Source organism: Solanum tuberosum, unplaced genomic scaffold (assembly GCF_000226075.1).
Source record: "Solanum tuberosum cultivar DM 1-3 516 R44 unplaced genomic scaffold, SolTub_3.0 scf00241, whole genome shotgun sequence".
In the NCBI taxonomy this organism is placed as follows: Eukaryota; Viridiplantae; Streptophyta; class Magnoliopsida; order Solanales; family Solanaceae; genus Solanum; species Solanum tuberosum.
In genome coordinates, this window is record NW_006239165.1 from 658734 (window position 1) to 670209 (window position 11476).

At 33.6% G+C, this 11476-nt stretch overlaps 2 protein-coding genes across 2 annotated transcripts in view; one reads left to right on the top strand and one right to left on the bottom strand.

Annotated features, from left to right (window-relative positions):
* Nucleotides 1-701, bottom strand: part of LOC102589374 (carbonic anhydrase, chloroplastic-like) — a 7470-nt gene extending 6769 nt beyond the window's left edge. The window contains exon 1 of the mRNA XM_006357089.2: nucleotides 611-701. The gene's annotated coding sequence lies outside the window, so the exon portion shown is untranslated. The remainder of the gene's footprint in view (nucleotides 1-610) is intronic.
* Nucleotides 702-3236: 2535 nt separating this feature from the next.
* On the top strand, nucleotides 3237-3842 carry LOC107062548 (uncharacterized). The gene has a single exon (XM_015313282.1). It carries the CDS (start codon nucleotides 3237-3239, stop codon nucleotides 3840-3842), a length of 606 nt encoding a protein of 201 aa, XP_015168768.1.
* The last annotated feature ends 7634 nt before the right edge of the window (nucleotides 3843-11476 follow it).

Below are 11476 nucleotides of genomic sequence, written 5' to 3' on the forward strand. Positions count from 1 at the left end.
CACCCCCTACCAGACTCCCCAAAAAAAAAAATTAAGTTTGTTTTTAAAAAATATTTTCAATTTCAAAAATTATTTTCTACTTTAGTAAAAATAAAAGATATTTCTCAAAAACATTTTTCATTCATAAATCAAATACTAAAAATCTTTTCCAGAAAATTTTTTTTAGTCACCAACCAAACATGAGAAAATAAGTCAAAAATCAACTTATTTTCCAGGAAAACATTTTCCTTCATACCAAACACACCCGATTTTTCCATTCATTTTCCACCAAATCAGTTCAGTGGAAAAATGCATGATGAAAACTACTTAATTTTCATTGAAATATTGACCCTAATTTTTTTGTTTGAAAACACTAGTATTATTTTTCCTTTCTCATGATTCAATCAAAATATTTGTGAGAATAACTAAATTTTATTGGAAAAATAGTGATTGTTTTAGTAGTGAGTTGTCTATAATTTCAATTACATACTAGAAGTATATTTCATGAATTACAAACTAGCTCAATGTGATATATAGCTGGTTGTTATACATATATATGACAGGTATATATATATATATATATATTACACAGAAAAAAAGAAGCTGATGATTTAAGAAAAAAGAGAGATACCAAAAGTTGGTGAATTAAGAAAATACTGAAGAGTTGCTAAGTCTTTCAAAAGCAGATGGAAAAGAAATTAATTTGGATTTGTTTGGAGAAATTTGGGTTTCTTTCGCCTTCTATTTATACTACTCGATTAGCTAGTATAGCTAGTCATAATTAGCTAATAATGAGTTATCATATTTAATTTCTGTATCACGTTTTAGGTATGTTAATACGTTAAATATATAGTGCAGGATCCGCGTAAAAGGCTATTGAAGGGGCGGCGAGAAAATAGGGGGCCCGAACGGGAGAATTAATATATTATTATATACTCCAGTAATGACAATAGTGTTGAAAATGATTTAAGGGTAAATAATTCAATGTATTGAGTTGCTACACCTAGCTAGAACTTTGATCTTTATTTGTTTGTTTATGTGTAGAGTGAAAAGATTGAAGCACCACCTTTTCGTGTGGTGTAGTGGATGAAGCTGCTCTTTTTTTTTAATCCAAATCTCGGATTTAAGTTATGGATATGCAAAAAATCCTTGGTAGGAAACGCTTCCCAACAAATAGGGGCCTACGCGACACAAATTCAAAATAGTCAGACTTCAATATGAGTATCAAAAAACGGGTTAGAAATAAAATAAAAAAATCGAAGCTTCCAGCAATCATAATTGACTTTAAAAACAAGTGGAGCTTTTAATTAATATTAACTGATTATATTATTTATATTTATACAGTAAAATTTGAACACATGCACTGGCCATTCCTAATTCATTTTACTTATGAAATGTGCGCTAAATCAGAGTCTCCCTAATGACCTTCGTCTAATCTAATCATCATATTTCAACTGTTGGCTAATTAATGTAAGTGAATTTAACATGTTTTGAAGAAAATATATGTCAGATTTGAAAAAAAGATACTCAATTTTTTAGAAAAGCATAGTTATTAACGATCATGATTAAAGTGTGTATTAATTATGACATTCAGTTAGTTAGATTCCATTTTTCAGTTAGTTAGTGCAGTTAGTTAATGATGTCATAGTCTGTTAGAGAGCTAATTAGTTAGTTAGATATTTTTTCTTTCTCCAGATTAGTTGATGCATATTCACACATGTATATAAGTACTTCATTGGTGATCAATGAAAGGTGTGAGTTCTCATTTTACCAAATCACATATTTCTTCTTTGTTATTGTTTTCTCTCAGTTGCCAGTTATGGCTTCCATAGTTTCAGCCATGGTTGAGTTCTCACCATCTGTGTAATTCTTAGTGCAGGATCCGCGTAAAAGGCTATTGAAGGGGCGGCGAGAAAATAGGGGGCCCGAACGGGAGAATTAATATATTATTATATACTCCAGTAATGACAATAGTGTTGAAAATGATTTAAGGGTAAATAATTCAATGTATTGAGTTGCTACACCTAGCTAGAACTTTGATCTTTATTTGTTTGTTTATGTGTAGAGTGAAAAGATTGAAGCACCACCTTTTCGTGTGGTGTAGTGGATGAAGCTGCTTTTTTTTTTTAATTCAAATCTCGGATTTAAGTTATGGATATGCAAAAAACCCTTGGTAGGAAACGCTTCCCAACAAATAGGGGCCTACGCGACACAAATTCAAAATAGTCAGACTTTAATATGAGTATCAAAAAACGGGTTAGAAATAAAATAAAAAAATCGAAGCTTCCAGCAATCATAATTGACTTTAAAAACAAGTGGAGCTTTTAATTAATATTAACTGATTATATTATTTATATTTATACAGTAAAATTTGAACACATGCACTGGCCATTCCTAATTCATTTTACTTATGAAATGTGCGCTAAATCAGAGTCTCCCTAATGACCTTCGTCTAATCTAATCATCATATTTCAACTGTTGGCTAATTAATGTAAGTGAATTTAACATGTTTTGAAGAAAATATATGTCAGATTTGAAAAAAAGATACTCAATTTTTTAGAAAAGCATAGTTATTAACGATCATGATTAAAGTGTGTATTAATTATGACATTCAGTTAGTTAGATTCCATTTTTCAGTTAGTTAGTGCAGTTAGTTAATGATGTCATAGTCTGTTAGAGAGCTAATTAGTTAGTTAGATATTTTTTCTTTCTCCAGATTAGTTGATGCATATTCACACATGTATATAAGTACTTCATTGGTGATCAATGAAAGGTGTGAGTTCTCATTTTACCAAATCACATATTTCTTCTTTGTTATTGTTTTCTCTCAGTTGCCAGTTATGGCTTCCATAGTTTCAGCCATGGTTGAGTTCTCACCATCTGTGTAATTCTTAGTGCAGGATCCGCGTAAAAGGCTATTGAAGGGGCGGCGAGAAAATAGGGGGCCCGAACGGGAGAATTAATAGTTGATCTGTTCTTCGTCTTCTGATTAGATGTATTGCTGTTTGAATTGTTATCTTCAATTGATATGAATTTTCGAAGTTTCTGTGTTGATTTAGATGTGAGTTCGATCACAATTTTCTTTTTTGAGTTTCGATCACAGTTTTCTTTTCTTTCTCTTGTCGAGTAATTCACAATAAGTTTTGTTGTGTACATCCATAGCTGTCGATGACAATGTATCCACATCTGAGGGAACTAACACATCTAAAAACGACACTAGTAGTGCTTTATATGTGCATCCCTCAGATAGCCCAGGGATGATGCTTGTCCCTGCTCAATTTGATGGAACAGGACATCGATCCTGGAAAAGAGGAGTTATGCGAGCTCTGTCAGTGAAAAACAAATTGGGTTTTATCGATAGAAGTTGTGAGAAACCAAATGTCAATTCACCTCAATTGCGCCAATGGCAGAGGTGTGATGATATGGTAACATCTTGGGTTTTGAATTCATTGATCAAGGAAATCTCAGACAGTGTGGAGTATGTGAATAATTCTGCTGAACTTTGGAAGGAGCTAGAGGATAGATACGACCAAACCAATGGGGCAAAACTCTACCAGATACAAAAGGAAATCAATAATCTCACTCAAGGAATCTTAGACATCACTGTCTACTATACGAGGATGAAGAAATTGTGGGAGGAGTTGAACACTTTGAGTGTGAAAAATCATTGTAGTTGTGTATGTGTGTGTGGTGCAAAGGATGGTATGCACAAGGCAGAGCAAGATAGACGTTTAATTCAGTTCCTTATGGGACTAAATGAAGTGTACACAGTAGTGAGGGGAAATATCCTCATGATGAATCCACTCCCTTCCATGGGACAGGCTCTCACTATTAATCTAGGAGGAAAAACAAAGAGAGTTTAAGCCTATTGGTCGAATGCCCACATATTCAATCTCTTTGAATGCAAATTCTCTTGATAACAAGAGTTATGGAGGAAGGACTTTCAAGATAAATTATCAAGGAAACAGTTATGCAGGTGGTAAAAGCAATTATGCGGGTGGTAACAACAGTTTAGGAGGGAACAATTATGCAGGTGGTAGTAGCAGTTCAGGAGGAAATTATTACTAAGGCAGTAGCAGTAGTAGAAATGCTATAGTGTGTGACTATTGTAAGAGGACTGGACACACTAGGGACAAGTGTTACAAGTTGCATGGGTATCCCCAAGGCAACAATAATCAAAACTACAGGTCAGGGAGTTACAATGGTGGTTAGAGTTTCAGACAACAAAGCCCAAACTTCAAAGGGAAAAGAGTGGTGGCAAATGTATATGGTGCTGCAAATGACATGATGAATACTCATGGAGATGAACAACCACAAGGTAACAATCATCCAAATGTTAGTTTTACAAAGGAACAATATGGACAGATTATGAACCTGCTGCACCATTTCCAGAATGAGAATGTGGGAGAAGATACTGGTGCTAATAATGCCTCCAGTGTTGCTGCTAGATCCATGAACTTTGCAGGTATTGTGGTCTGTTCTGCCTCTACTGATTTTGACAATCCTTCATGCAAATGTTTTGAATCAAGTGCTAATTTGTGGATCATAAACTCAGGGGCATCAAATCATATAACCTTTAACAGAACTTCCCTAATCAACATTAGAACCCTGCCTTTTCCTATACTAGTTTCACTTCCAAATGGATACAAAGTTAAGGTAACAGAATTTAAGGATGTACCAGTCACATCTAATATCACTTTACATCAAGTATTATATGTGCCTTCTTTTTAAGTATAATCTAGTTTCAGTCCATTTCTTAACAACTTCTATGAAATGCATAGTCTTGTTCACTAATGCATTGTGTCTGTTGCAGGGCCCTTCAGTGACGAGGCCTCAGGTGATTGGTAATAACAGAGATGGACTCTACTTTTTGTGCTCAAGATGCCTGAAGACTTATAATAGAATCTATACAAGTCAAATATGTTGTTGTTTTCCTAATAATAGTCTCTTTTCTGGTTCTAGTAAAAATAAAACATGCAATTCTTCTTCTGTCAAACCTTGTCTTACAAATCAATGTAAAATACCTACTTATAATGCAGATCAATCTCACAGTGTTCACAACTCTGTTCCTCTTGTTTGTACTTCTACTTCCAATAATATTGATATCTTGTTTGATCATAATTCTTGTAACAATTCTGGAGATAATGTAGACTTGTTGTGGCACAATAGACTTGGCCATGTACCTTTTGTGAAAATGAAAAGTATCACTGCATTACCAGCCACATTTTCTTCCAAACAACCTTTTTCCTGCAACATTTGTCCAATGGCAAGATAGGAGAGATTACCTTTTAGTCACAGTACTAGCCAAACCAAATCCATTTTTGAACTACTCCACATTGACTTATGGGGACCATATCATGTGTCCACATATGACAACTACAAGTATTTCATTACATTAGTAGATGACTACAGCAGGTCAACTAGGACACATCTTTTAAGTACCAAAAGCAATGCCTTACAAGTTTTGAAAAATTTCATAAGTATGGTGGAAAACCAATTTAACACCACAGTAAAAAACATTAGGACAGACAATGGGCTGGAGTTTACCAGCAATGAAGCACACCAATTTCTTTTATCCAAAGGGATCATTCATCAGAAAACTTGCCCGTACACACCACAACAAAACAGTGTGGTGGAAAGAAAACATAAATATTTGTTGAAAACAGCCAGAGCCCTTTTGTTTCAATCTAAACTACCTATAAGGTATTGGGGAGAATGTGTTCTGACAGCTACCCATCTCATCAATAGGCTTCCCTCAAGCCATTTGAAAAATAAGTGCCCCTATGAACTGTTGTATAAAAGAAAACCAAACTATAGCCAACTTAGATCCTTTGGGTGCCTTTGCTATCCCACTGTGCCAAAAATACTTAGAGATAAATTTGAACCAAGAACCACCCCACATATTTTCCTCGGATATCTTTTTGGAACAAAAGGTTACAAGGTAATGAATATGGCTACAAAGAAGATACATGTCTCCAGGGATATGATATTTCATGAACATGCCTTTCCTTTTACTTTGTCAGCTGACAGCAATTCTTTTCCTTCTGTTTTGAGGTATATTCATTCTCCTGATTATATTGAATTAGACTCATGCGATAACTGTGTAAGTGACTATAACAATGTAACTGATACAATTCCCATTCATCTACCTGACCACACCATTGAGGATCCCATTGCACAACCACCTCCAGCCCTTGCCATTACATCTCCAACACCACCACAATATGTCCCTTCAACAGTAATGTAAAGAAAATCCCATAGAGAAAATAAAATTCCACAACATCTGAAAGATTACATTGTCAACATTCCTAACTTAAAATCTGTTAACATCAACACACAAAACACACAACATTATCCCAACAACCTTTCTCTTACTGCCTTATTTACCAAACACCATCATGTGTCTCCTGATGTCATTGCATCTAACAGTCAAGATCTTGTTGAGAATGTTTGTCATGATAGTGAGCCATCATCATATGAGGAAGCATCATTGAGCCCTACATGGCAGAAAGTTATGACACAAGAATTTGAGGCATTGTATACCAATAACACTTGGGATCTTGTAAGCCTACCAGCAGACAAGCAGGCAATTGGCTATAGATGGGTGTACAAAGTTAAACATAGAACAGATGGAATCATAGAAAGGTTCAAGGCAAGACTAGTAGTCAAAGGATATACACAACAGGCTGGAATAGACTATACTGAGACATACTCACCTATAGTTAAAATGACTACTGTAAGAACCTTAGTAGCATGTGTTGTGAAGAAAGGCTGGGGCATGTTTCAACTTGATGTTAATAATGCATTCCTTCATGGAGATCTCCATGAAGAGGTGTATATGAAAGTGCCTCCAGGCCTTGAGATACCTAATCCACGGCTGATTTGTAAGCTAAATAAGTCACTCTATGGTCTTAAACAGGCAAGTAGGCAGTGGTATGCCAAGCTAACTGAGGCATTATCATTCAGGGGTTACACACACTCACATTATGATCACTCATTATTTTACAAGAAGGCATAACCCTTGTTAGTGTTTGTTGCAGTATATGTAGATGATGTTATTTTGACAGGCACAGACACAACTGAGATTGCACAACTAAAAGTGTATCTGGACAACACTTTCAAGATCAAGGATCTTGGCAGACTCCATTACTTTCTGGGCTTAGAGATACTTGACACAACAGATGGGGTTCTTATTTCACAAAGAAAGTTTGTTTTGGACTTGCTCAAAGAATATGATTTCTTTAATTATGCACCTCTGTCTTCACCACTAGACCCTACTGTCAAACTAAGAGCCAAGGAAGGTACTCCTCTACCTGATCCCACCTTCTATAGGAAGTTGATAGGCAAGTTGAACTTCCTCACTAATACCAGACTAGACATAGCCTTCAGTGTTCAACAATTGAGTCAGTCCATGCAAGATCCTAGAGCTCCCCATCTACAAGCAGCATATCACCTTCTTAGATACCTAAAAAAAGATCATACTTTAGGGGTACACTTATCTAAGGACCCTGACTGCACAGTTCAAGCATTTTGTGACTTAGATTGGGCATCATGTCTAGATTCAAGGAGATCAGTCAGTGGCTATCTAGTACTACTTGGGAATAGCCCCATAAACTGGAAGTCCAAGAAACAAGAGATTGTCTCCCTATCGTCAGCTGAAGCAGAGTATAGATCACTCAGAAAGGTTGTAGGAGAGTTGACTTGGCTTTATAGGTTGCTTACTGAATTGACTATTCCCATCTCTTCTCCTATTGCTATTTACTGTAACAGTCAATCGGCTATATACATTGCTTGTAATCTTGTGTTCCATGAGAGAACTAAACGCATTGAAGTGGATTGTCATTTTGTGCGCAATAAGCTTCAGGAGGGGCTCATTTCTCTGCACCATATGTCCACCTCTGACCAACTTGCTGACATTCTTACCAAGGCTCTCACTGGTGTCAAACATTTAACCATTTTACACAAGTTGGCCGTGAAATCATCACCTCCAACTTGAGGAGGGGTATTAACGATCATGATTAAAGTGTGTATTAATTATGACATTCAGTTAGTTAGATTCCATTTTTCAGTTAGTTAGTGCAATTAGTTAGTGATGTCATAGTCGGTTAGAGAGCTAATTAGTTAGTTAGATATTTTCTCTTTCTCCAGATTAGTTGATGCATATTCACACATGTATATAAGTACTTCATTGGTGATCAATGAAAGGTGTGAGTTCTCATTTTGCCAAATCACATATTTCTTCTCTGTTATTGTTTTCTCTCAGTTGCCATTTATGGCTTCCATAGTTTCAGCCATGGTTGAGTTCTCACCATCTGTGTAATTCTTAATAATAGTCATGTTTGTAATGTATACGTACTATATTTTCACATTGTTAGTCAATTTAAATATGTATTATCAGGCTATATTGTGCAATCTTTGTCAAATTATCGATTTGTAACGTTTATCACAAAAAAAAATGAGTTTATTTGACCGATTTGTTTAATTTGTATCTTGTATTGTTTTAATTTAAAGCGATGTTGTTTTGAGGTCCCCTTATGAGTACAAAAAAATACGAGTTTATTTGTCATATCTCTATTGCCTAGCGGTTCGCAGTATCGATAATATTGAGAATTTTACAAAAATATATGGTCTAATTAAAATAATTACATCTACATAGCTCATATTTAAAAAAATAAAAATAAGAATTAGTAATGAAATTTTTTTTGTAAACTAATTTCATTTATAGACAGATATCAAATAAAATTATAAGCAACGGACTAATTATAAAATTCGTCACTAATTTATTTTTTTATAAGGTATAAGGACCACATCACATAGCTCGATCTCTTAAATATATCTTCTTCAATTCAATTAAATGAATTGTTAGGAGCTTTTGTGTGTTTCCTACCGCACTTTTGCAGGCTGAAAATTGTATATTTTTTATTATAATATCTCATAAGTTATGTCACATATTTTTAATGAATTTATGTCTCATTAGGTATAAGTTCAATTGCAAAGGACAAAAAATAAAGATTAGACTATTTGAGTGACTACAATTAAATGATTTAGAGGTGTTAAATGAGTGGGTTGAGCTGAATTTAAATGAGTTAAAATGAAGTGAGTTAATAAATGGACAAGTCAATTACTTTAAGTGGGTTAATAAATGGACGGATTATTGACTTGTCGAAAAGTTATTTGGGCTGAAAATGGACTAAAATGGGGGGTCATTACTCGATCCGCACAAATTTTACTTGTGTTTAAAATTCCTCATTGCTGAGCTAAGAGGAATTTTATTACAACTTCTCTTCGATCTTTTACCCATCACTATCTTATTTCACTGCATGGCCATTTGATGTTTTGTTCTCTCTCAAATAGTCAAATGTTTTCTTCCAATAATATGATATATATAAAAATCAATTTAACATTTGACTCTATAATCAAGTATACAATTAAAAGTTCTAAACCAAACTATACTTTTCATTTTTTATTTTTTGAAAAGTTTGAATGACTTGAAATAATTAACTTAAATAGCCGTTATCCAAACATTTAAACTAAAAATAACCAACAAACATATAATATATGTATGTATTCATTTATGATATCATCTAATCGTATAAAATGTATAATATAGACTGTCTAGTTCCGCAAGAACACCAAAAATAGTGGCTATCCCAGAAAAGATGATCATGCGTTCTTCGGCCCACTAGCAACCCGGCCTTTTTCATCGGGTACAAAAAATATTCGTAGCTTTGTATACTATACTAAAATGAAATTGAACAAAACAAGTAAAGGACTAATATATTAATTTTGTCACCTCTTTCCTCTTTAGAATTATAATAAGTAATTATTAGGTGAGGATTAATATATACAATGGTGAAAATAAAAATAGTAGGATTCATATACATTTGAATCAAAATTGTTTTGGATTGAGTCGTAACTGTTGTTACTGTCACCTTTTTCCTCTTTAGAATTATAATAAGTAATTAGTAGGTGAGGATTAATATATACAATGGTGAAAATAAAAATAGTAGGATTCATATACATTTGAATCAAAATTATTTTGGATTATTGAGTCGTAATTGTTGTTACTGTCACCTCTTCTCTCTTTGCGTTTGTTATAATATGAGGCATCGTTTAAGTGGATTATATCGATCTTTATGGAAAATAACCTAATTATACAAATCTTTCTACTATATTTATTATTCGTATAGTTTGAAAAAATCCATATTTGTCTCACTAATTAGTAATTTCATACAAGATTTCAAGTTAGATACTCCTAAATATATGTATTTTTTGCTACCAGATACTTTCTAAAATACAGATTCATAGGGAGAGAGGTGAGCGAGATAGGAGGGAGGCGAGCGAAAGAGTCTGTGTATCTTAGATACATGCAAATTACACTAGATATATGTATTTGAGATACCATATCTATTACGAAATACAAATATAAAGAGAGAGACGAACGAGAGAAGAGAGAGCTAATCAAGATAGGAGAGATGCGAGTGATATATATATATATATATATATTCATGATGAGTCATGTATAACAACTCATTGCCGACTCTACATGTGATTTATAATCTTTCACGTGGACATATTTCACCATTGGTTGATTTTCACACATTAGAAACATGTGCTTTAAATAAACGAGTGGCTAAAATATTAAGGGACTCATATATTTCGTATATGACTTTCTGTACCGTGAAAGTGTACACTTGTTTTTCTGTCGAAAGACCTTTTAATTTCTAACTCTTCTTTGATAATAAAGAAATAAAATTTGTATTTAACTCGTTTCAAAAGTTAATAATTACGATAAAAGAATTGTTCAACTTCATATGAAGAAACCATTTATTCCAGTATTCCATTCTCATCCGACGTGGGAATTAATTAATTCATTCATTTCTATTTTGTCATATTTTGAATGTGTATGTGTCTGAACTAATTAATTAAGAGAATTATATACATATTTTATAGTGTTAAGAACTAATTATATCATATCCTTACTCTTTTTTCAAATTATAAAAATTCCTTAAATTTGGTAGAATTCGATTACATCACAAAACATCCCGGTACATCGCGTTCCGATTCCGATTTCGTATACATCCATCAACATTTCAAAACATCACGTCCCGGTTCCGGATACATCACTCAACGTCCCTATACATTGTGTACATTTCGATACATCATGTAAAGTGATCTATTTGACCGATACATCGCGTAAAGTAATGTATCCGAGAATAGGAGAGAGTAAAAAAATTTGTAATTTTTTCAAATGATAAATTTTTCTTTAAAAATATAATAAAATAAGTTGTGTATTTTGATAAAAAAAACTATTAATAAATAAACAACCAATGGCACAGGCCACATTTCATGCGAGACAATTTGAAGGTCATGCTGGTATTAAGCTAAATAAGATTCAAATGCATGACATAATTGTAGACAAGCAATGGGATATAGTTACGGGTCGAACCAATAAGTGTGTATATTTTAATTATGATGAATTTTAATAAATATATAT